Source organism: Crocodylus siamensis, chromosome 4 (assembly GCF_052110815.1).
Source record: "Crocodylus siamensis isolate JL-2025a chromosome 4, ASM5211081v1, whole genome shotgun sequence".
NCBI classification, from domain to species: domain Eukaryota; kingdom Metazoa; phylum Chordata; order Crocodylia; family Crocodylidae; genus Crocodylus; species Crocodylus siamensis.
The window spans coordinates 26,026,222-26,052,748 of NC_143398.1; the positions used below are offsets into that span (position 1 = coordinate 26,026,222).

The following is a 26,527-nucleotide window of genomic DNA, read 5'->3' on the forward strand; positions in this document are numbered from 1 at the left end:
ATGTTTTAGATAGAGAAGTCAGGCTGGAAGGGATGTCCACAAGTCATCTAGTCCAGCCCCCTGCCTGAGGCAGGATCATGCCTATCTGAACCACCCTATATAAACCATAATCTAAGCGCCTGGTAAGACTACCATCAACCTGACACAATGCACACCTAACACCCTGACATAAGCAATGTGGGGCAGGGGGGTCATGGAGGGGCATGTGCCCCCCTGAGATTAGCCACCACTGACGCAGGTGCCGGTGTCTGTGGGCAGTCGCTACTCACCACCCCGCTTTGTTGCCAACACCGCCATGGCCACCTGCAGGCAGTTCCTGCTTGGCCCACCCTTGCTGCCGACGTCACTGCAGCCGCCTTTGGGCACCCTCCGCTCACCGCAACCATGCCCCCACTGCCAGCACCACCGCCTGTGGGCTGTCGCCATGCCCCCCCAGTCTCAGGAGGCATGAGTCATTCATGCACCCTAACCTGCCCTGAATAAAGCAGGGAAACTATGGCAGCCAATGTCCTGATTCTGTGAAATGTCGTCATTATGGTGGCAGCCATCTTGTGAGCTAAGCCAACTGAAGTAATGAGACTCAAGATAATACACCTCAGAGGTGTATCATTTTGCACTGCATTTAGGTCCACTCTTCTCCACATACATGGTCAGCTTAACTGTCAGAAAGCTAGTACCTGTGTATGTGCACCCGCTGCCTCAGGCCTGAGGAGGGGCACTGGGGTACCCAAGAGCTTGCCGTACAGTTGGTCTCATAAACTATGTCACCCAATGGCTTTCCTGCATACGTACTGGCCTCTGGCTGCTTTCCCTCTCTGTCCAGGAGGAGAGAGCACTGACCACCTGCACACACTCCCTCAGCCCGACAAAGGGTGTTTGTGGCCGAAAGCTTGTTAAACACTTTTTTCCAATGATTTGAGTTGCTCTAACAAAAAATATCGGATGTACCCAAATGCCAATGTGAGGCATGAAAACCTGGAAGCGTCCCCACGACGAATCGCCCTTGGTGCTGGAATGCCGAAACCAAGGGGCCAGGAGAGGACGGAGGGCAGCTGGGCTGGGGGAGCACAACCTCTCGCCTGAAAGACTCAAGGGGGGCTTCAGAGGGGACAGAAATACCGAGGAGGCTCTCTGGGGACTCCCGCCCCGGATAACACCGTCTCTGCCAGTAGGAGTCTCGTGGCTGTCTTCAGGCCGGGGAGACAGCCGGGAAACACCCATGGGCTTGGGGCACCTCAGCCAGCCGCCCTCGCCCCAGCGCCCCGGGCCCTGAACCGGTTCAGCGGGTTCCCGCGGCCGACGCCGCGCAGGGCGGGCCCCTCGGGGGACTCGCGGGCGCCCCCGCCCGGGGATGTCCCGCGGCCCCGCCCCGCCCCGCCCCGCCGCGCCGAGCTGACCTGACCTGCGCAGGGCTGTCGCGGGCGCCGGCCCGGCCCCTGCTGCGCCGCCGGCCGGGGTGGGGCGGAGCCGAGCGGGCCCGGCCGCAGCGCGGGCAGCACCTGTGCGGGCCGGGTCGGGCCGCGCCGCGCCGCGCCGGGCGGGCTGGTGAGTGGCTGGCTCCGGGTCGGGGCGGCAGGTGCCGGGGCCGGGAGCGCCGCGCCGTATCGCCTGGTCCCCCGGGTTCGGGCCGGGCCGGGCCGGGCCGGGCGACATCATCCCTGAGGTTTTCCCCTGGCTGCGGTCTTCCAAATAACCTGCCACGTTATTTTTCCGTAGGCAAGACAGAGGGTGGGGAAAAGGCTGTGATTTTTCTAGGGGCCACAGCAAGGCCTCCCGGGGCCACCTTGCGTCCAAAAATGCTGAGAGCCAGCGGAGTGGATGTTTGTGCATCAGGGAGCAGACCTGGACACAGGGATGGGTGAACTGGGTCCCAAAAATGGTAATTTTTCCCCCCCGTTGTCTGGTTGTTATTATCGTTGCAAAGCAGGGGTGATGCTGAAAGTTCGCCCAGGGCCACCGGGCGTGTCAGTGCGTCACCATCGGGGAGCGCGGGTTCAGCTCCACAGGAGAGGGGTGGACTGCTGTGATGCATCTGGGCTAAATCCCCCTCAGGGCCTCACTGCAAGTTGTGGGGTGAATTCAGCATGATTAAGTTGTTGGCTGGTGCTGTGCAGATGATCTAGTGAATCAGTGCTGCTCAAACGATGTCTCCGTAGTGTTGTGGGAATGCAGCGAATTTCTAAAGGGAACAGGAGAAGGCAGGGTGGAAAAGAGAAAAGATAAAGGGAGGAAAAAGATGAAAACAATGAACACCTCGATTGTGTTTCATAGGTTGTGGGAGAAACTACTGCAGAGTTGCAGGGATATTCTCCTGCATTTCTTATTGCCCGTAACAGAGTCATAGTGGTGCACATCCACATCAAGAGGAGCAGGTGACCCAGAAAGGTTAAGTACCTTTAGGTTAGATGATCATCATGACTCCCCTGGCCTTAAAATCTATTAGTCAGATCTACCACAGTCTAAAACACGGCATAAGTTTATTTCCTCATTTTACATAATATCCTCTCTGTCCATGTTGTGCATACACGTAATAACGTATACCCCAAAAATAATGGTTAAGGCAGGGCTGTCTAACGGGCAGCACAGGGGCCACATGTGGCCCTCAAAGACTTAGCACGATGCCCAGAGGCTCCCACCCAGCTGCAGTACAAAGGAGTAGGGCAGGCAGGAATAAGAATGGATTGCTGCAGGTTTGTTCCTTTTGAATTTCCTTACTTTCACATTTATGTACAATATTGTAACCTTAACCTTGCCTATGATTATATGTAACCTCAGCTGGACCTTAAACAAGAGTATTTGCCACAACTTATGGAGGCAGCTTCAAGTTTGAGATCATTGCTGAATCTCTCATCACTCGCATCCATTGACTAGAACAGTGGGGACCAACATTTTTGGTAAATGTGCTACAAATTAGCCCCGTACCCTCCTTGACTGCCATTCTAGTCTTTTCCCCCTGACCCATCTGCTGCTCTGCTTTCTGCTCCCACCCTGTCTGCTGCTATGTTCCCTGTCCCTTCCCCACTCACAGGCTGCCTATGCCAGTTGTGGAATGTGTACTGCAGTTTGGCCACCCCTGAACTATAAATTAAAATATAGTTTTCAGAGACTACAAACTTGTTCAGTCATTGTAGCATGTTGATTCAAACTAGAGCCTCTTGATAGGGCACATGAATGTGGTCATGTCTGCTGTATAGTGAAGTTGCTAGCAGGAGAATGTACACATACCAGCTACTTGCTGATGAGAACCAGCGTTCATGTAGTTTATTCAAGAGCTAGTAATTTGCTAATGAGTTTGGAAGAAGAAATGATCCAAGTGTATCATGCAGACTATGTTTGCATATTTATAGCATACAGGATTTGCATAGTTCAGCATAGTAGACAGAGACAAGATGCATGCATTACACCCTTACTTCTGCAAATGTGGGATATAGTTCCTGGTACAGAACACAGGGGATATTAAATTTCTTTATGTACAGTGTGAAATCTAATCTAAGATGCAAATGTAAATTGATGATAATAATAATAGCTACATACTTCTCTGTAGAGAGAGCCTTATCCGTGTATAGAATTCTTTTTTGTTGTAGTTAACGGTGCTGGGGATTTCAGTGAGAGAAAAGAGAGCAACTCTTATTGATACAAGGGTTTTCCATATGCTGGATTACACCAGAACGCATTTCCTACATTGGATCTACTGCATGGGGTCAGCAGCATTCTTAGGCAGAGTGCTAAAAACACACACAACATCAACTTGTAAGATGTTGGTGTGCCAGGGGCACACGGCAGGGGAGCCACGAGTAGGGTTGCCATACATCTGGGTTTCCTCAGACATGTCCTCTTTTTGGGTCTTTGGATCTCCGTCTGGGCAATTTTTTGAAATCTGAACAAATGTCTGGGATTTTGCTCTGCTCCATTAGTGGGAGCAGAGGGAGCATGATTGGAGGCAGGGGTACCATGTGCATCTGTGTGCATATACACACGGCTGGCACGCAAACAGGCAGGTTGGTGGGAGCAGCCTTGGCACCTAGATGCAGATGGGTCTATGAGGGGTTGGAAGGCCAGGGCTTGGGGACTGGGTCTGGGTGGGGGGCAGTGACAGGGATGTGGTGGGGGGGCTGCCAGTGCTGGGGAGTAGCATCTTGGTATCAGGCCTGCAGCGGGACACAGGGGCAGGGGGAGGTGCCTGCCCCTCCAGTGGGGGAAGACAGCAGGGGCAGTGGGGAGTGGGGAGCTGTGCGGCCAGGCTAGTGGCACCAGGGGTCGGTGCCCACGTTCACAGGGACAGGGCACCCAGGAGATGGTGCTGGGGGGGCATGGGGACACGGTCAGGCTGCCTGGCATAGCACAGGAGCCCCAGCCTGGCGCGGGGGGGATGCTACAGGCTTCCCCTCCTCTTTCTTCCCTTCAGCCTGTGCCAGGGCTGGAATGACTCCACTGCCACCTACATGAACTGGAACCACCACAGCTGCCACATTCCAGCCCAGTTGGGACAGGGGCAGCTGGAGACCCCCTTCAGCAGGGCTGGGAGGATCAGGGGGGCCATGGGTCAGAAGTGAGGGGCACTGGCAGGGCTGTGGGTGGGGAGTGGGGGATGCTGGGGCTGTGGGCCAGGAGTGCAAGGCACTGGCAGCTTGGCCTGGGGGCTGTGGGCCGGGAGAGAGGAGCACCAGCTTGGCCCAGAGGGGTGGGGCACTGGCAGGGCCAGGGGTCTTCAGGTCAGGTGTGAGGGGCTGCAGGTTGGGACTGTGGGTTGGGAGTGAGGGGCAGCACCAGGGACAGGGAGCTGCAAGTTGGGAGTGGTGGGCATTGGCAAGGCTAGGGGGCTATGGGTTGGGAGTGAGGTGTCCCCCCAACAGGTGTCCTCTGTTTTTTGGACCTGGAGATATGGTAACCCTAGCCATAAGGGGCCCCAACCTTGTTGCAGCAGCAGAGCCTCAGCCCCTTCCCCACCGTCTGCCCTGAGGCTTGCGTACACCTGCCACCAGCAGTGAGCTGGGCCAAGGCTCTGCGGACCCTAGTGCAGCCACTTGCAGGCTCCCAGCTGCTTGCTACCATCAGTCCAGGCTCTGGGCGGGTCCCTGCTGCCTGCCACAGAGCCCAGGCTGTTCACAGCAGGCAGCAGAGAGGCTACAAACAGCTGCACCAGGTCTGGAGCCCCAGCCCAGCTGGTTGCCAGTGACAGGTGCGCATGTTTCTTGAGGTGGATGGCAGGGAAGGGGCCAGGGCTGCACTGTCACAACAAGTATTGGCCTCCTCACAGCTCCCCTCTCATCCACCCCAAGATATGCATGCCAAGCTAAATGCCTTTGTGTGCCATGCTCTGGCACCGGGGGTTTCCTACCTTTGATCTACCGGTTTAATAGTATCAGTATAACCGGTAAAATTTTCTCAGGGAGGCATAATCTAACATAGCACCTGCTTCGTGCTAAACAGTTTCAGCAGATATCACAAATGTTTCATAGCAGAAATATAAAATCAGTAATGAAAATGCCACCTTGACGTGGAGAAACAACTATACCATTCTAGCGGTTGGAGTGTAGGTAGGACTTAATACTTGTGAGGGTGTGCCACTCAGTCCATTGTAACTTCCATCTGTCTGCTTTTCCTGCAGTAAATGGAGAGAGGTAGTTAGTTGTGTTAGGATGAAGGCAGGGGAGGGTGGGACCTTAGGGACTAACTGGTTCAAAAAATAATATATGTGGCACGGGATGAAGTAGACTGTCAGATTCAAAAGCTTATATCTCTGAACTGTTAATCTCCAAAGCAGTGGTTAGACTCAAGGCATCTCAGAAAATATCAGCTCTTGACTCTGGAAAAATAATAGAGCAGTTTTTATGTTGCAGAGAGTAAGGAAAGACCACAGCAGGCCAGAATTCTTTTGACACTGGATTTGTATTTGAAATCTCTGTGCATCTGCACGAGCCCTGCCAGTGTTTCCCCAGGAGCTGCTATTGTGCCTCCTCTTCTTGTCCCTGGGGAACGCCCATGCCACGTGCTCTTCAGTGTGTGTTAGGTTACCCCAGGTGAGATAGTGGAGGGTGGGGCCAGATACTGTGCTGGCCCCAGCAGCCTTACCTGGGATTGTGGGGGCACTCTGGGAGCGTGCAGCACTCTGCCTTTTCTTTGGCATGGGTTTTTCTGACCCTGGGATCTCACTGAATCAAGAACCTCCCCCACTCCATGCTGCAAAGTAGCAGTGCAGGGAACACTTGCATGTGTGGCACCATAAAGGGTTGGGATGCACCCTCTGAGTTTATTTTGTGAATCAAGTAGATGTTTGCACACCTAACAGTTGTGTGGCATCTTGAAGCACCCTAACTAGGATTTCACAGCACCCCAGCGTGGTTGGGAATCACGGCTTTAAGGTGCCACCCTTCCCTGTCTTCTGAAGTAAGTGAAGTTAATCTGGGAAACTTAACCCTGTTTCATTTGGACATAAAGGCTGTTTGCAGATGTTAAAAAAATCATAAAAACTGTGCTTTACCAGAAGAAGCAGCATGTTACTTTGACATGGTTCTGCAGCCTCTGTATAGATTGGGTGCTTCAGCAGGTCTTTTGGCTCTTTTATCTAATAGCTGATTGAATCAGTTGATGCCCCAGTTGGACCAGGTATCAATTTTTTGCTTCTGAAAAAGACCTGCCTGTTGTACCCAAAGCTTACAGTTAACTTTATTGATAATCTGACTTCATAAGTTTCATTTTTTGATTGAATCAGCTATTAGATAAAAGTGCCTTAACAAGCCCTACAAAAGCACCTGATTTATATAGACATCAAGCAAGCTGAGTCCAAATAAAACACTGTTTTTTCTGGGAATGCACTGGGGTCAGTGCAGGAACATACAGAGTTTTAAGTAAAGCTGGGATTTTATTTTATTTTATTTTTTACACCTGCAAGCAGCAAAAATGGTCTGGTTTAACTTCTGGTTACCAACACATAGCAGCAGGCACACAGAACTGCTCTCTCTCATTCCTTTAAAACAGTATTATTCTTTGTCTATCCTTTGTGCTTCTATAACATTTTTCATCAAATATTCTGACAGCACTTTGTATATGCTAATCGTTAATTAAACCTCCCAGTCCCTTCTGAGATGTAGGTTAGTGTTATGCTTGAATTGGGTAAACCAGGGCACAAAGTTGTTTAGTATCTTGTCAAAATCATTATGGTTGGATTTCATAGGTATTGCCGGATTTTGTAGGTAATGCTGGATTTCACAATTTCTGCAGAATCCATCTGCAAAATCACAAAATGAGTAGCGTCCTACCAATAATTTGGATGCTTAACAAAGTATTAGAACTGTTTGACTATAATATTATGCTGGAAATTCTGAAAAAAGCTACCTCCTTCATGAGCTCCTGGGCATCTCATAGTTCCAGGAGAGCCAGAAATATCTAGAGCAGTGACTGGCAACCAGGGTGCTCCAGATCCTTTGAAGCAGGGGTGGACAAAATGCAGCCTACAGTCTGGATGTGGGCTGGCAGGCCACTTTATCCAGCCTGCGGGGCCCCTAAATAATTTAGAAGATTAATATTTACCTGCCCCTGGCTGTGTGTCATGGAGCCCTTGATAGCTTTCCAAAACTCAGTAAGTGGTCCTCTACCCGAAATAATTGCCTACCCTTGCTTTGAAGGGTGTCACAAGGTGTGGGGAGATAAGCAAGTAAATTGAGCAAATAATCACAGACTCAGGCTTGCCCCTGTCTGGATGATTCCCTACCCCTGCTGTTCAGCCTCTGTGCAAGGAGGTAAACACTGTAATATATAAATTAGTTTTTTGATTTGTTGCCACTCAGTTAATAAAAGTTATGGAGGGGTGCCTTGAGTGCAAAAAATTGAGACTACTGATCTATAGAAACAGTAGTTTCCTAGTATTTTGGTACTATCTATATAAAAGAAACCCAGTCGTCATTAAAAGCAACAGGAAAAACAAGAAGCCTTGGGAAAAGGAGGCTGAGGGGGGACCTGGTGGCTGCCTACAAACTCATTAGGGGAGATTATCAGCAAATAGGAAGAGCCCTATTCTCCCCAGCACCACCTGGGGTGCTGAGGAACAATGGTAATAAGCTGATGGAGAACAGGTTTAGGTTAGAGATGAGAAGGCAATAATTTACAGTTAGGGTGGCCAGAATCTGGAACCAGCTTCCTAGGGAAGTGGTCCTTGCCCCTACATTGGGCAAATTCAAGAGGAGTTTTGGATAATCACCTGTCTGGGGTCTTGTGAACCCAGCATTCATTCCTGCCTGTGGCAGGGGGTCTGTTCAGGTCCCTCCTGACCCTAGCTACTATGAAACTGTGAAGTCATCCACCACTTTTGGAATGCCAAAAAAGATTTACCTTGTTTCTTACATATTGGAACTATGTTGTTCATGCTTTGTTATCCCTGCAGTTACTTAACAGAAAATATGTGAAGTTCAAAGAATTGTTTTCCAAGCTTCTTTGGGTAAATGTGGTATCTTTTATTAGACCAACTGAGTAGATGGAAAAATGTTTTTTGCAAGCTTTTGGGCACAAGCACCCTTCTTCAGGCATTTCTAATAAAAGACATCACACCTATCCAAAGAAGCTTGCCTGCCTATGTTCTTAGACGAGCATGGCTGCAACCAAAAACCCTGCAAAGGATTGTTTTTACATATTTTGGATTTGTCTCGCATCACTACTGTGGATATGTACTGTGGACATGTAAAAAGAATTCACCCTGTGGAGTAAATTAATTTACAGGAAACTTCAATAGTGGTGTTTGATGCTACAGACAAAGATTCTGTAATACAAATCCATGGGGCAAGACAGAGGCTCTATGGCCAGATTTGTATTACTAGTAAGTATTTATATTCTGGCTTATTCCTTACATCCCAGTCATGACTGAGTCCTTGTTGTGGTCACTGTACAAATGAAGAATAGAGACAACTCATGTCTCAAAGGACATCTATCTAAAGGTGAATGAAAGGAACTGGAGAATACAGCAATTGTGCAGGCAGTTAGCATTTATGTCACTATTCCACACATTATAACGTGTCAGGTTGTTAGATTACTAGTGATTATTACTGTCACTGTACTTTGCAAATAAATGAAACTAAGCCACATTTTAAGAGCAGAAGTGTAGATAATGACTGTGGTTTGCATAAGAGAACTTTTTTTCATGCCACTTATAGCCTGATCAGCTGATTAATGGCTACTGGAATTGCTGAGCAGGAAATGGAGTGCATTTGTTTTGAAGGAATTAATATTCAAGCACATCACAATTGTGAAAAAGGTAGGGCATGTTCTTGTTGGCTTTTGCCAGATCTGTGAAGGTACATCCATTCATAATGGTTTCAGGTATATTTAATAATTTCAGAAGAATGGGTCTGTGGTAGATCCTGGAATGTTTAGGTAAAGCATATATGTGTTCACTGGCAGGAAACACATGGCTAATTAGGACCCACACTCTTTTTTCAGATTTTTTTTTTTTATTTTTTGGAGACTACATTATTTTATAGAAATTGTACATTACAATTTCAGAAAAGCATGGTATAACTGTAGTGTCAAGCAGTCAAGGTAGATAATGCTAAAATCAAGGTTGCTCAGGCACATTCCCACCTCATCTTCTCTATTTCTGTTCCTGTCTCCCTTTTGCCCCCACCTTTGAGTAAGGAAGCTTCCTCGTCCTCCTCCTCCTGACAAGACATGAGCAGGCACCAGCCACAAGCAGCAAGAGCAGGGAAAGTTCTGTTCACCTCTGAAGGAGTCTTCAGAGAACTCAGTGACCTGAATCTGATAACCCTCTAATGCAGGGGCAGGCAGTTATTTTGGGCAGAGGGCCACTTACTGAGTTTCGAGGGCAGAGGGCCTCATGACAGGCAGCCCAGGGGAGATTAATATTAATTTTCTAAATTTTGTAGGGGCACCACGGGTCTGATAGAATGGCCTGGTGGGCTGCATTTGGCCCCGGGCCGCATTTTGCCCACCCCTGCTCTAATGCATATGCAAGTGCAGCTTGGTCCATTGGGTAGATTTTTATGGGGATGGCAAGAAGTACTTTTCAATTACAATTTCAAGTCCCTCTCCTAAGGTTGAAAGTAGCTGCCCTCTTTCAAGCCAAAGATTTTAGAAATATTTTAGCATTAGTAAAAGAACACATTTTCCCGTGGACTCATTCTCTGAAATGCCTCAATTATTAGGGGAAAACATCTCCTAGCACAGAAAATTGTGTACATAAGTGTTTAAGGTTGGCAAATAGAAATGCTTCTGAAAGTAGGGTCTTAAAGAGAATTGTGTAGCAATGTTAACTGTAGACAGTGTTGCCAGCTTTTTGTAAGATGCAATCTGAAATGTTCAGTGACTCGCTTTTTCAGAGTTTCTATCTTAGATTAGAAAACAAGATGAAGTTATGAATAAAATGAATCATGCCTACTGTGAATGTTTTTTCACCTCAAGGAAGTGTTAACTTCTGAGCCTCTGTAAGACACTGCAGAACCCAGTATAGATCTTCAGCATTTGCTCCCAGCAGATGGGGAGCTTTATTTTTCTTTTTTAGTAACAATAGTGTCTGAAATGCTACTGTGATTAAGCATGGATATCTAAGAAAACTCTGTACTTGTCTCTGGACAACTTTCATTTGTCTTTCCTGTGCTTGCTTCTCCTCCTCACCATCATCATTTTTCCAGGACATTTTCATCATCATCTGTCTCCTGTTCTCCAGAATAGACAGAACGTTACTGATGAAGTTTATTGTTCAAGAAGATTAGTTATCCCTCCCCCTTTTTTTATTTTTAATGTCTGTTTCTCCAATCCTTCCCTCTCCCTCTCCCTCTTTCCCTCTTGCATTTTATCATTAAGACCAACCTGAAAGATATATATGCATCATAGTTCCTTTAACTCTCAAGTCTGGAATTGCTCTTTGGTCTTTCAGCAGCGTCAAAATTATTGGGCCTTATTTGTGGCATTGCCATTAATAGACATTCAGGTTGGTTCAGTAACCTATTCCTCAGAGGAGAGCAGCCTCACATAGCATCTGCATTGACACAAACATCCAAAACCATAAGCAGTCTAGGGTGAAGGCCCCTAAGGTCTACCAAAGTACAAATAAAAATGAGGGAAGATTGGAGCCTTAATTCTGTTGTGTTTAACTTGATCATGTAAGTAGCTTATCCTTTGTAAGTAGATTTTCAGAAACAGTTTCTTGTTAAATAGAGCATTTCTTCTAGTCAGCTATTTTTATGCTTACTTAATCATCATGATGACCATTAATTTATTTTTATCTAACTCGATCATTTTTAGCATATCCCTTCCACCCATGTGTTTTAAAGTTATGCTTAGGTTTTTGTGGTGAGCGGTACTGTAAATCTATTTCAACTGTTCTAACAGGAAAAGCATTCTGACTTTTTTAAAAATGAGCAATCGTATGTATAATCAACTTGGTTAAAACTTCCTTCCTGGTAAGTGCAGCACTTCCTCTGCATCTGGATATCAAGGCAAGAAAGAAAAGCAGAACAGCTTAAACAAACAAGTTTTTGTATGAATGATTCTTTAAAAAAATAAAGAACTCAAAAATTAAACAAATGAGTCGTCTTCAGTGCCTCAGCATCTACTTTGTAATCAGGTAATATTTCATTGTGTTTTGATAATTATAAAAATGGTGTCTGAGGTTATTTCTTTTCCGGAACATTCAAAATGAATTTGAGCTGGTGTGTCATGCTGTTTCGGTTTAACTGCGTGATATGTTTTAACTTTTTTGGTTCTAATCTTTGCAATCATTAGATTATTGCTTGGTTTGTTTGCCCCCTTCCTTTTCCCTTCAAGCACGTGGGAAGATGCTTTCGTATATAAGATTTCTTTTGGGGAAATGTTGAAATAAAACAACTTAGATTATGATTAGTAAAAGAAAAAATGAAGAGCAAGTTGTTTAAGTGCGTGTAGTTATCTTTGCCTTTCTCTTTGACTTTATATAATAATAATGCTCACTGATTTTAAGAAAACAAATTAACATGGACATTAACACTAAAAGATTTTAAAACAGTTTTAGACATTCTTATTTGATGTGGAACATAGTATACTGCCATCAGGTTAGGAGCATTTTCATCTGTAGCCAACTAGGATTTTTGTATTGCAAATGCTTGGTTTTGAATCATTGGCTGTTATCAGTCTTCCAAAATTCATAATTAAAGGAACAGTTCTTGGGGTGCTAAACTACACATTTAGATGAACATTAACTGATTATAATTTGTTAAGAAATACCTGCCCAACATCTAACAAGGGATTACTGAAAGGTTGGGAGAAGTGAGTGGGGTCAACAGCTTCAATTTCTGGAAGTTTTATGGGTACATTATATTGATTGCTTCCACTGCTGCAATTAACAGATGTTTTCCCCAGAGCTTGGTTAGCATCTTTCTGGCATGTTAGTTCAGCAAAATTTCTTTCAAGTGTTGTCAGAACCAACTTATATTAAATTCTGCACATCCAGACCACAAGAGGTGGAAAAAATCTGCATAAGTCAAATTCAGAAGGGAAGAATGAGTAGGAACAAGTTTCTAATGTTTGTGTTTTCAGTTTGCTGGGAGTTTCAACTGCTTTGTCCCTCTGAGGAGCTGCTTTAGCTGAGTTGGGATTGATAGTCCTGTGTAAGTGCACTATTTTAATTGTTTAAGCATGGCCTTTTATGTTAGGTTTAGAAACAAACACATTGGTGCACACGTGACATCCTGAATAAAAGGTTTATACAGAAACTGGGAATATATAAGGTATATTTTAAGAATTATGATTCTGAAATGTGGTTAAAATTAACACAAAGAATGAATGCCTTTGTAACAGAATGTAGAAAAGTGTAAATGAAAAATGAACAAACTGTTTATGTTTTGCTAGATTTCTTCTGGCATGGAGTTGGGGAATCATGAACAGCCTGTTGTTATGAGAGAGGAAAACAAACGGAGGAGGAGAAGAATGAAGCCTTATTGTACAGCAAATAATTTATCTTCAATGGAACTGATACCCATTGAGTTTGTTCTACCCACAAGCCCTAAACATACTAAAACACCAGAAACAGTGACACTTGAAATTGCAGGCAACTGTACTGTTGAGCAAATGAAAGCACAGATTTGGATGCATGCAATAGAAATGAGCCAAACCTCAGACTTCTGCCATAAATACACCCCAGATCAGTTTATTCTTCAGTATCAAAAGAAAGGACAGTGGTATGAAATTTATGACAAACATCAGGTAATTCAGACATTGGACTGTATACTATATTGGAAAGTGTTACAGAAAAAGGTAGGCAAAATCTATGTTGTTCAGAAGCAGAAACCATCAGAGGAAGTTCAAGAATTTCAGAAGCAGCTGAATGACTTAATAGGATATGATGTTACTGATGTAAGTAACGTGCATGATGATGAACTAGAATTTACACGCCGCAGGCTAGTCACTCCACGAATGATTGAAGTAGCCTGCAGAGATCCAAAATTGTATTCAATGCATCCATGGATTACTTCCAAGCCCCTTCCAGAGTATTTGTTTAAAAAGATTACTAATAATAATATTTTTATAAACATACATAGAGGAACAACTAGCCAGAAAATTAAAGTCTCAATAGATGACACTCCAGATATGATCCTTCAGAGCTTTTTCACAAAAATGGCAAAAAAGAAATCTTTGATGGACATTCCTGAAGATCACAGTGAATTGGACTTTGTTCTCAGGGTTTGTGGCAGAGATGAATATATCACAGGGGAAACGCCAATCAAAGATTTTCACTGTATAAGACAGTGCCTTAAGAATGGGGAAGAAATTCACCTTGTGCTAGACACTCCTCCTGACCCTAGTGAGGATGAGGTTCAGAAAGAAGAGTGGCCGTTGGTGGATGACTGCACAGGAGTTACAGGATATCATGAACAGTTGACAATCGATGGAAAAGATCATGAGAGAGTGTTCACTATATCTTTGTGGGACTGTAATAGAAAATTTAGAGTCAAGATAATTGGCATTGATATTCCAGTGCTACCCAGAAATACTGACATTACTGTATTTGTTGAGGCTAATATTCAGCATGGGCAACAACTCCTTTCCCAACGAAGGACTACATCTAAGCCTTTCACTGAGGAGGTTCTGTGGAATACCTGGCTAGAGTTTGATATTAAAATTAAAGACTTGCCTAAAGGAGCACTACTGAATCTGCAAGTATATTGTGGCAAAACACAGTCATTAGCCACAAAGGCCAGCCTTCAGTCACATGATTCTCCCAGTTCTGACTCTAAATGCAAAACCCAGCTTCTCTACTATGTAAATATTTTGTTGATAGATCACCGTTTCTTGCTACGAAGTGGGGAGTATGTGCTTCATATGTGGAAAATTCCAGGTAAGGGGGAAGAGCAGGGAAGCATCAATGCTGACAAACTTACATCAGCAACTAATCCTGATAAAGAAAACTCAATGGCAGTCTCTATTGTTTTAGACAAATACTGCCACCCAATAGCTTTGCCCAAACATAGGATAACATCTGATACTCAGGGAGATGGGGCAAGAACTGAAATGCCCAACCAACTTCGCAAACAGCTCGAAGAGATCATAGCCACTGACCCACTTAACCCGCTTACTGCTGAGGACAAGGAATTATTATGGCATTTCAGATACGAAAGCATAAAGCACCCCAAGGCATATCCTAAGCTGCTTAGCTCAGTGAAGTGGGGACAGCAAGATTTAGTGGCCAAAACATACCAGTTATTAGCTAAAAAAGAAGCATGGGATCAAAGCACTTTGGATGTTGGACTGACAATGCAGCTTTTGGACTGTAATTTTTCGGATGAAAATGTAAGAGCAATGGCAGTTCAAAAACTCGAGAGTTTAGAAGATGATGATGTTCTCCATTACCTTTTACAACTAGTACAGGTAAGGTGCATTTGCGTGTCTTAACATTAGTCTTCTGGAATATTTGCATTATTGCAGAAACGTTCTAATGCTAATAGTGACCCATTGTTTGAGGTGCTCAGTCATAGTCAAAACAGTGCTAGTGAAAGCCAAATAACATTTTTAATACCACCCTCGTGGATATTCACAGCTTACATTTACAGAAACATTTTACTTCAAACGTCTCACAGTTGCACTACCAAAAATGCAGCTCCCCGATGATAAGAGGGATGACAACACATCCTAAACTGTGCACTTTAACTCTATTCAGACAAGTTCTAGATCAGTGTTTCTCAACCTTTTCAGATTTGAGGCACCCCTGGATAAACTCTAGGCACCCCTCAGGAAATGCCAGCTCTTAGTTTTCACTCAACCCCGTTCCATCTTCCTGACCATGCACTTTGCTCATGCGGGTCCTGGCCGGTCTCCAGGGAGATCCTGCCCACCCACTCTGTGCAGCGGTGGGTGCAGGGTGGAAAGGCAGCGGGGTGGGGCTGGGCAACAGGGCCAAGTCCAGCGGCAAAGACTGGCAGTAGCAGCTGGGAGAAACTGCTGCTGCCAGGAAGTGAGTCTGGCTGCTACACTGCCCCAGCCCTGCTGCTTGCCCAGGCACAGTGGGACCAGCCACCTGTGCCCACACAGCTGGTACACATCACGGGGATGTGCAGGGAGCAGACCATGGCTCTGCCCAGGGCCTGGCCGAGCCCTGCAATGTCACTGTCCCACAATCCCAATCCCAGCCTTGGCCCTGGCCCTGCCCCTACCTGCCCGTGGCCCCATCCCATCCGCTTGTCCTCTTAGGGAGTTTTGGTGATCTGTTGTGGGAGAGGGGGGCAAGAAGGTGCTGACCCAGCCCATTATAGGTCACCAAAACTCCCTAAGTGGCCCTTGGGCCCAAATAATTGCCCACCTCTGGTGCAGGCAGACTTAGAAAATGCCACTGAGTTGTGTGAGAAGCCTTGCTTTACCTGAGCAATTAATTTTTAACACAGTGCCCCAAAGTCTACTTGCCACTTCACAGACTGACTTGGCTCCTATTGAAAAAACAAATCTTTTTTTTTAAATAGAAACTGAAATTTGAAAACAGTCCCTGAACCACCAACAGGTGTTGAAATGCAGTCCAGCTCAGACCACAGCTGGAGGTGAAAAAATAGTGTCTCTATTCAGAGAATTTTATAAACACGGCAAAGAAAATATTTAACAATAAATAACATTGAAATATTCAGACTCTTTATTTTTTTTCTTATATTTTAACTAGGGACCATTTTTGTTTTGTGGGGGAGAGGGGAAGCAAGAACATACATGGCATGAGCCCAACAATAATAAGCCTCACCTGTTTAGTGAGTCATTTCAGGGTGTTTTATGACTACTGTATGTCAGTATAGTGTTTGGCATGAAAACCATGGAATGTATTGAGACGCATAACAGAAACTAACACATCCAGATTCTGCTGGGTTTATTGCTATTAATATTAGTGGTTCAGATTCCTTGTTATCTGAAACTTTAATTTTTTTTATTAAGACAGAATTGTCCAGCTGCTGGCCTGAGGATGCATGTAGTCTGTACAGGGTATATCTGTGGCCTCCGGGCTCCCATTTCCCCCTGTCACACTGGCTGCAGCACCAGATGGGGTTTTCAGGCTTCTCCTCTGTGCCTGCCCCAAGGAGGGTTGGTGTGGCAAAGTGCAGGTTGCAGTGCTTGGGGAGTCTACAGTGCAGGTGGGGAGCCTGTGGCTAGTGAACTGGTGGGAAGAAGGGTGGGGGGCCATGCAAGTGGTGCGGCAGGGAAGGGAGGCAACCCTGGCTCATGCTACTGTGGCCCATACAGTTCATGGCCCCTACTGGTGTGGCCCCCAACCATTTAAAAGTTAGACAGCCCTGGATTATGTGACAAAAATAAAACTTTAGACTCAATTAATAGCTTTGTTGCTGGTTTTGAGGTTCTCTACTATTACCTACTGTCATCAATGTACTGTACTCTATTAGTGTGAGCTCAGACTAGTTGGGTAAGTCTTCATGTTACTTTTGTTAATCATTTGTCAAATTAATAACATCACTTAAAAACAAAAGGCCAGGCCTATTGTAACATGAACAGACCAAATCAAATGCTAACTTATGTTGAGGATTGGGGCTTGTCCTCACCCCCCTGAGCATTTTTTTCTAGAAACCAGCCCTGTGCTTTGGTATCATGTTTCTTCTCATCAGGCTTTGTTCTGTTGATATAATGATTAAACTATAAGAAACTGTAACAAGGTGTTATAAATATTTTAAATTAAAAAAAAACTTTTCTTGCTTTTTTATACTTTCTTTAGGCTGTGAAATTTGAGCCCTATCATGACAGCGCACTGGCCAGATTTCTACTAAAACGAGGTTTGAGAGTAAGTACTTCAAAATAGGACCAGTAAGTAATGTTAAAATTACAGTATCATTAAAATGGGCTGTTTCTTAGGATACTGTCATGTATGTTAATTTTAGCATTTTTCTCCATCTCTAGAACAAAAGAATTGGTCACTTCTTATTTTGGTTTCTAAGAAGTGAGATTGCCCAGTCCATGCACTACCAGCAAAGGTTTGCTGTAATCCTGGAAGCTTACCTGAAGGGCTGTGGAAAAGCCATGCTACATGATTTCATGAAACAGGTTCAAGTAATCGAATTGCTGCATACAGTCACAATGGAGATAAAATCTGTTTCTGCTGAAAAGTATGATGTCACTTCTCAAGGTATTTGTTTATAGGTATTTTTCTGTTTCTTATATTAACTGTCTTTCTATCACATGTGTTAAATCTGTTCAGCAAACTGTTCTGTGTCTTTGTGAAGTCCATGAAGGTTAACTATTGCTATTGCTGTTGGGCATCATAATTACTGTACTATTTTAGTGGCCAGCATGAATGGTTGGTGTCAGTGGAGTCAGTCATACATTCATTTGCAAAAAAAAAAAAGAACAAACAAACATTTACAAATAAAAGTAGAACCCATCTAGAATAGTATGCTTACCAGTTTCCTGTGCTCCTTGTGGCTTTGCAGAACTCAAATGTTGCAAAACTGGGAGATGCAGAAGTACAGTACTCTACAGAGTCTTTGGCAGAATGTTAGAGAAGCAAGAAAAAAACAAATGATACAAGAAATGGAGGTGACACTTGCCACGAGGCATAATCTTAGTTGCACTTTGATCCCTGTTATAAGAAGTCACTAAAGTTTCTGTACCTTACTCTTCTTCTTCTTGATAAATGCAATCTTTGCCTTTCCTATTTTAATATTTAAGTTGTTCGTATATGCTTTTGTAATGGACAAACCATCTGAGCCAGGCATATTGAACAATGTTGAATGAAACGTATTTGTTTTTAAATGACTAGTTCTTGAATTCAGTTTACAGATTTTATAAGGCTGAGGCCTTTATTCAGATCTACAGTACATTTTGCATGTACTATTATGAACATAGTTTTCCCATGATATGGGAAGGAAAGTAGTGAATATATGAGACCTCAGATAAAACATTTTTCAGGAAATCCCATTCTAAATTTGTCTGAAATTGGTGCATGTTCTAACCTACAAGTGTTTAAATAGTTTTTTCACTGTAGTGAGTCAAAGCTTCATTTAAAAATGTATGTAGTTTTATTACTTGGAAAAGGAAAGAAATATCTTTCATTTATTAATATGTCTCCTGCTTTCCAAACAGGTATTTTATTCCTTATCTTTGCTACTATTTAAGGACCAGTTCAGTGTTTTCACTATATTTCTCATGCCTACTCACACCATGGGCTGTCCCACTAATACCTATCTATCTGGTTCTTGAAAATATGTTATTTTGCTTTAACCTTCTCCCTTGGTTTTATGTCACTGCTTGGTTACTCAACAGGAAACATTTCTTAAAAAGTGTCTTTCCTCCTTAACTTCAGGATCTTGCTTTTTTTTCCCCTACCATCTTTACTGATTTAATACTGTCGTCATTTATACTGGATTGCATTAAGTAAGTATGGCCTCAGCAGAGATTCTGGATTCTTGTTCCATTACCCGCACTAGCTTTTATAACCCTTTAGTCCCACAGTGGGTCAACTGTTTTCTCCTTCTTCAACCCACCTTCATCTCTCTTAGCTTTGCCCCACTATCCTTTCCTCCTCCTTTCCCTGTCCTCTGTATTTTAATTACTTTATTCCGTTCTATTTAGTACTCCTGCTCTCTGCAAGTCAATTCATAACATCCGAGGAAACCACAAAAGCCTGTGCCTTTCTGCATGAGTCGGTCTTTACATTGGCACCCTGCCCTGCCTTCTACCTGCTTTTATACACTCAATCTCAATGCATTGAACACTGAACCCTTTCCTTGTCTTACCAGTTTCCAGTTGCTGTCTTCTAACTTTTGCATCTCTCTTCCTGTCTTCTCAGTTTGAATTCAGTCCTCTTTATATCTTCCTTTAATATAGGTGTACAGGACTCCAGGAACAGTCATACCAGCATTTTACAGAATGGTGGCATTTCCCTAATTTTTCTTATAAGTCTTATCATTACATTTGAAAACAGCATTTTTCCCCTTAAAACCACACTGTAAGCTTTTCCTTGGCTTGCTGTCTGTACTCATGCCTGAGTCAGTATTAGATTAATTATTGTTGATTACTGTTCCAAATAAGTATTTGTGCAGTTGTTTCCTCTCTTTTGGTTCCTGTACTGTGTCCTTAAAATAGATCAACCTGGAAATCTCATTATTAATAAGTACTTTCCATTCATGATTTTGATCAGTTCATTCCTAGCCTTTAACATGACCACATACAATAAGATGCCTGTCTTGTGCCTGACTTACTAAAATGAATACAGTCTATGTTGAGAGTACATTTGTCTATTAAATCAGTAAGTTAATTTTAGAAAGCTAAGAGATGGCATAGTTTAATGAAACATTGTTTCTTCTTTTTTTTTTTAAAAAAAAGTGTCTAATTATGGTGTTCGTGTATTAACTCCTTTATACTGCACTCAAACAGATTTCTCAGAATAGATGCATCCCAGAATGTGTCTGTAAATTTTACTTTTTAAAAATGTTAAATTTGACCTGTTTAATACAAAGAGTGCTTTCCAGTATATTGCAGATTTACCATGGTTGCAAGCTGCAACAGAACAATGTGTTGCGTATATTATTAGCCATACCAGTTTACCACGAAGGTTAGAAATCTGGAGGCTTTATGCAAATGCATCATTGACCCAGTTTAAATATATGAATATTCATCACAGTATTTAACTAACCAACAGCATGTATTCTGTTTATCAGAGTTTAAGACTGACAGAGCTATAGTATGGAACAAGCTTTAAGAACATAGGAATTTCTTTGCCTCTTGCAGGCCTTCGCATTTTGCATTTGGCTGGTATCCGTGTAATTGTTGGCTAATAAAGGCTATGCCCCTAGTAGCTTCATGGATTTGCTTTTCTCAAAGGCTAAGTACAGACAATCAAAAAGCTGGAGACTGAATTGATTCAGTTGTTGCAGGTTAGTCTAAGCTGCGCAGATTGAACCAATAAGCAAACGAACAGATACTCACTTTTGATTCAGGAAATGCAGCCGCATGCCTGCAGTGGCTTGAGCCAGAAGCTTAGAAGTGCTAGATCCAGCCACTGCCAAAAGGAAGGGAAGAGAGAAGCCCTCCAAGGCTTTCCTGTCCCTTCCTGCTCCAGAGGAGCGGGTGTGGTCAGGCACCAGCAGGGACTAGCTCACTGGAGGGCACAGGGACCCCATCCCAGGTCTGCCTGGGAGGCGGGGGCAGCGCCTGCCAGCATAGGCAAAGGAAGAAAAAAATTTGAGGGGAGGAGCTGAGCATGCACACACATACGTGCATGCACACACTCCCTCCCAATAGAAAAGTCTGTGGGGAGAGGGGAAAGGGCTGCGGGGGAGGAACGGTGTTGCCTGATGCCATGCCGTGCCAGTCCCGGCTGCCTCCCATTCCTGGCTGCGCTGGCCCCAGCGGCCGTGGCTGCCTCCTGGCCCCGCTGCACTGACCACATCTGCCTTCTGGCCCCCAGCCCCAGCTACCTCCTGGCCCCTGTTGTGTGCTACCCAGAGGGGTCCAGAGCCAGGGGCTGGAGTGGGGCCAGCCTCAGCTTCTTACCTCCATACCTCTCTGCTCCCACTGCTTCAAAAGCGGTGGGTGCTGTCATGTGCATCCCGCCACACGGCAGGCCAGGCAGTGAGGCACATGGCACCATGCCACTTTCAGAGGAGCGGTGGTGAGGCATGGAGGCAAGGGACAGAGCCCAGCTCACAACTGCTGCCTGCTGTTGCCATGTGCACAGATCGGAGAGCCATATGCCCCTCCCCTGTGCCTCCCTGGCACCATGCCGTGCCTCTGGAAGAGCTGCCGGGCTCCAGTTGTCCCACAACCTGGCCCAGCTAGGGTCCTGTTCACTGTGAATGGGGCCCCAGCAGGGCCACATAATGGCACAATCCCCACACTGCAGCAGGGGTGAATGATTTGCCTTAGCCCTAACCCACTGCATCCTGCACTGTGTGGGTCTTGATCTCCTTCCCCCCCCCCGCACCAGCCCAGGTAAAGAAGGAAACATACCCCTGCCTGCTGGGCTGGATGGGATCCTCCCAGCTGTGTGCTGCAGGGTATCCGAGTATGAGTCCCTCCCCGCTTCTGTAACAGGTTAGTCAAAGCTGTGCAGATTGAAGCACTAAGCAAATGAACAGATACTCACTTTTGATTCAGGAAATGCAGCCACATTCCTGCAGTGGCTTGAGCCAGAAGCTTGGAAGTGCTAAAACCAGCCACTGCCAAAGGGAAGGGAAGAGAGAAGCCCAGGTTTCCATGCCCTTTAGCCATACCTGCTGCCCTGTGTTTGGGGGGGCTGAGCCCAGTTAACCCCCCTCCCCTGACTTCCACCACCTATGCCTGCCAGGCTTCTGCCCTTCCTCCCCACCCTCGAAGGGGCTGTGGGAGGGGCAGCCACTTCCAGACTGAGGAGAGGGGTGTGGGAAAAGGTAGTGGCACTGAATTCATAAAAGTTTGAACAAAAACAGTCCTTTCTCTGAAGCGAGTATGTATTAAACACAGAACTTTGCAACCTCAAGCACATGACGGCAATCAAAAACCTTTGCCTAAGCGAAGGTTACAGCCTGGTCAAACACAGTGTTAGCACACACAGCTTAGTGTAACTCACAGTGGAATGTAGTAAATCATAAAGGCAAAAAAAAGCCTTGCATAGGTCTTAGGTGTAGGTAATCCTGAGGTCACAGTGTCTCCTTACAGACAGGTATTCAGATAATCCTTGCTTAGGCATTCCAGTCTCCCATCTTTTGCAGGTTCTGCTTCATAATGTAAATATAGTTCTCTGCTTTTGTTGGTCAGACTAGCTCAAGCTGTCTGGGACCCTCTCCTGTTCCTCCCTCTCCAGCACATACGTGTGATGATTGTGCCAGGTCTTTGTCAACACCTCCCACCTTTCAGTCTGGTGTTGCAGGGCTTGGCACCAGCACACTGAGCTGGGGGAGGGGGTATTAAAGCTCCTCCCAGACCCCAGAAGGGTTTACGTGGGGGGGCAGTCCTTCTCAGGCTGTAGCCCTGTCCTACGTCCCTGCCCCCTCTGCTCCAGGGGGGAAAGGTATGGCAGGGGCTGTCTCCCTCCTCTCTCCTTTCCCCTGCCCCCCCTTTCTGCAGACCCAGCTGCTGTCTCCAGCCAGGTTTCTCACTCCCACCCCCTTGTCAACCAGCCCTCACTGCTCCAGCTACAGAGCACAGGGGTGGGGCCAACCCTGCTCCCTAAAGCAGATAGCACAGCCCAGCCCAGGTCTCCAAAACACGTTGGGATGCTGGGGGACTCTGATTTAACTTGAACCAGGAAGGGGTCTGGGACAGAACTTCCATAAACCAGTTTGACCTCAGTCAGTCAAGTTTGACACTACATTCAACCAGGTTTATCTTAAACCAGTTTTGGCCATTTTGAAACTGGTTGATGTGCACTGAACTTCTGTTCTGTTACAGGTTTAAACCAGTTTCTGATCACTTAGACTGATTTATATGTAACTTCTAGATTTGTCTAACCCAAGTGATTGAGAGAGGGATCTTGTTGCTTCCTGCCCTTGGTTTGAGAACGCTGTGACTTGGGGGGGTGCCTTCATGGCTATTCCTTGCTCTGTAACTTGTGTCTCAAGCTGAGCCTGGCTTCCCATGCAGCCTGGCTATAGCAGGGCAGGGGCAGCTCTGGACTCTCTCAACCCACCTCTGCCTCTGTCCCCAGCTGACCTAGGAAGAGGGGGAACGCAAGGAAAGGGGGATGTGCCGCTGAGCACGGGGTGAAAGGGAGGGGATGCCAAGAGTGGAGAGTGGCAGAGAGCAGGATTCTTACCTGATTCAGAGACTTAAATAGTCTCTGCTGCTCCTGCAGCATGTTTTGCCTGCCCCAGTGTCAGAGCAGAGGTGGAGCCACCCATGCAGTGCCAGTGGCTGCTTCTGCACCCCACTTTCCAAAATCCCATGATCTGCCCATGAGTATAAGTGTATGAACCTTCTTTTGCTTTTACATTTTAAAGATAAGGACAGTTCTCATGTAGTTACCTGACTTCAGGAGTTGGAGCATAAGAAAAACACTTACTATGTGAGATGTCTGGTAATATTCAGGGAGTCAGTGACACTATGACTAGCTCAATACAGCTAGAGGCCTGAGGACTTCAACTCTATAAATCCTTTATGAAGCCTCCTTATCCATAGAGATGCAGCACGGTCAGTCTTCTTGGGTCTCCAGACTGCAGGATCGTATCCGGAAGTCCTAGACTCAAGCAATTCTAAAAGCTGCTAAAAACAGGATCCTTCAAACAAGTCTTGAGATGTAATGGGTCTGATGAGGTGCAACATTTTGCTTCCAATTATTGGACCCAATAACTGTGACTCTTTTTTGTAATTCCAGTTATCACACAACTTAAACAAAAGCTGGAAAAACTGCAGAACAACAAACTTCCAGAAAGCTTCAGAGTACCATATGACCCTGGACTGAGAGCAGGGGCACTAGTGGTAAGTGTATTTGATTCTTTATATATTCTTCATAGTTTGGAAATGTTTTCTCTGCAAATACTTTGATTTACCAATATATCTCTATAACTTTTCCGATGGGATTAGAACATAAGAGTTGCAACAGTGGAGCAGATCAAAAGTCCAAGTAGCCCAGTACTCGGTCTCTCACCCTGGTAAATAACAGGTGCTTTAGGGGAAGAGTACAAGAAACAGGTCATATGTAGTGACCTGTTATATCCTTGCAGTTACATCCCTGACGGTTGCTTAATAGCCCATGGTGGACCAGGTCTCCATAGATTTGTCAAACAGGAAAGGGCTCTAATGGACTTCAAGAGGGAGGACTCCCAAGTTGTAATACAACTGTTTTATCTTATGTGCCACTGCCCCCTGTGACTTGACTTCTGCTGAGATCCTCATCCATGCCTTTAACTCATGTCTCTTTGACTCCTCTATTCCTTCACAAGTCCCAGGATTAGAACTGATAGAAGCAGAAGACCATGTCTTGTGTTGAAAGAAGGCTGTTCACCAGACACTAAACCTCAGATGATTCTGGCTTCCCATTAGCTTCAGGATCTAGGTTGTATTTGGCTTTCTTTTATCTAGAAACCTCTGTAGAACTGCTCCAGTCAGCTTCACTGGTTTTGAGTCTCTAGACCTCTGACTATGTGCCCTTTAAATCTGGTTTGATCTCACCTCTGAACCTCCATATCATTGAGCAGTTGTTATAGAAACTACTTGTTCTGCCTTTCAAAATAATCTTCCTGTATCTTTTTAACGAACTACATTTTTCATATTTAAATCAGCATAAACATTCTTTCCCTCTCCTGCCCTCCCCCTCCAATTTTTCCTGTCGATTATCTTGCTGTTTATTTCTGCAAGTGTATCATTTAATTCTCAAAAGCGTTTGGAGATGGAGTTTGTACAAGTACAGAAAATACTCTTGTTTAGTGTGGAAAGAAGTCATAGATAACAATTTTATTTGCAGGCATTTTATGCTTATTCTTCAAATGCAGTTCAGTCACGGAATCTGTTTTCTGCAAAATGCTTTCTGGTATAAACATGTCCTCCTTCATACTTGATTAATGTAAATGCTGAGTATTGTAAATGCCTAGATAGATGGTAAAATAGTAATTGCTGGAAAAGAAACATGATCACAAGTACGTCTGCCAGCTTAAGAGAATGAAGTGGTAGGATACTGTCAGATCAATTTAGTGGTTGATGAGATGCACAGATACCATATATCAGTCACAGTCACCTTGGTGGCAAGGCAGCTAATTTACCTGGCCTGGCTCTTCCTAGGCTACATCTTCCTTTTGTTTTCTGCACACTACATCTGAAATAATAAAATGTCTTTGGTCACAAATCATAATGATCACTATAGTGAAGTTTGAATTTCATCTTCCAGTCAATGCACTTTCCAGTTTGCTATAAAACCCTTTTAGGCTGAAGTTTTCAGCCAGCTATTAAGCAGGTGGTTTAACACCTAATCATGTAGTCCAGATAATTTAGAATAATTACCTTACATTGAAAGACTTTAAGTTTGAGATGTCCTTTCACTGCTAATGGCTTTAATAAAGGGCTGTGCTTAAACCAGTTTCAAAGATAAGCTTTTGTAAACACATAAAACAGCTCTGCAAAGACTATCACATCCTTTAACTAACTACCAGTATATTGGAAAAACATTAAATAATGGAATTTCCTGAGCCTCAGTGCTGGATTTCTCAGTCTTAAAGTTGAATTGATGGTAGGGGAGATGATTATTTTCACATTTTATATATAATTACATTACCACTGTTGTGCTACCATAATGCTTTATTTAAAAGAGTTGCCCAAGGGAGCCAACTACAATCAAGAGATTAAGGACAAATTTCACACCCTCTGATGTCAACAGGAATTTTGTGGGGGGAGGAGGAGGCTATAAATATACTGATGTTCTGCTGATTGACTAATAATGCTATTGCATGTTTCCATATTTGTCTCCCTATGATTTCAGAAAATCATATTCTTGAGTTGTAAATACAAAGTGATATTTTTTCTAGCCAAGACCACTTTAGCCTGGCTCTTTCCAGCTCACACATTGCCATCAATATTGAAAGTTCTGTAAGTTAAATTAGACTTTTTTGGCAACTGAAATACGCCCCCCCCCCCGCCTCACTCACTCACTCACTTGCACTCTCTCTCTCTCCCTTTTTTGGCAACTGAAATACCACCCCCCCCCACCACACACACCCCCCCTACCTTTTTTGGCAACTGAAATACCCCCCTGCCACACACACACACCCCTACCTTTTTTGGCAACTGAAATACCACCCTGCCACACACGTGCGCGCACACACACACGCACACACCCTACCTTTTTTGGCAACTGAAATACCCCCCTGCCACACACACACACCCCTCCCCCACCTTTTTTGGCAACTGAAATACCACCCTGCCACACACGTGCGCGCGCACACACGCACGCACACACCCTACCTTTTTTGGCAACTGAAATACCCCCCTGCCACGTGCGCGCGCGCGCACACACACCCCCTACCTTTTTTGGCAACTGAAATACCCCCCTGCCACACACACACACACACAGCCCCCTCCCCCACCTTTTTTGGCAACTGAAATACCACCCTGCCACACACGTGCGCGCACACACACACACACACACACCCCCTACCTTTTT

The 26,527-nt window shown here is 44.9% G+C and overlaps 2 protein-coding genes across 4 annotated transcripts in view; one reads left to right on the forward strand and one right to left on the reverse strand.

The window, feature by feature from the left end:
* The window catches only part of LOC149865573 (uncharacterized), a 63,373-nt gene extending 41,517 nt beyond the window's left edge, over positions 1–21,856 (reverse strand). The window contains exons 1-4 of one of the 2 annotated variants that reach the window (XM_090042026.1): positions 20,386–21,856; positions 17,859–17,940; positions 5,516–5,602; positions 1,403–2,179 (exon numbers count right to left, since the gene is read on the reverse strand). In XM_090042026.1, coding sequence (XP_089898152.1) covers positions 1,403–1,830 — 428 coding nt within the window. In that variant the 5' untranslated portion in view covers positions 1,831–2,179; positions 5,516–5,602; positions 17,859–17,940; positions 20,386–21,856. Of the gene's footprint in view, positions 1–759; positions 2,180–5,515; positions 5,603–17,858; positions 17,941–20,385 lie in introns of those variants that run through there. The other variant, XM_090042025.1, reaches the window with a different exon arrangement.
* PIK3CG (phosphatidylinositol-4,5-bisphosphate 3-kinase catalytic subunit gamma) overlaps positions 1,403–26,527 on the forward strand; it is a 39,995-nt gene continuing 14,870 nt past the window's right edge. Inside the window, exons 1-5 of one of the 2 annotated variants that reach the window (XM_090042024.1) lie at positions 1,403–1,545; positions 12,832–14,847; positions 17,177–17,242; positions 17,359–17,584; positions 23,750–23,853. In XM_090042024.1, coding sequence (XP_089898150.1) covers positions 12,844–14,847; positions 17,177–17,242; positions 17,359–17,584; positions 23,750–23,853 — 2,400 coding nt within the window. In that variant the 5' untranslated portion in view covers positions 1,403–1,545; positions 12,832–12,843. Of the gene's footprint in view, positions 1,546–9,916; positions 11,573–12,831; positions 14,848–17,176; positions 17,243–17,358; positions 17,585–23,749; positions 23,854–26,527 lie in introns of those variants that run through there. The other variant, XM_090042023.1, reaches the window with a different exon arrangement.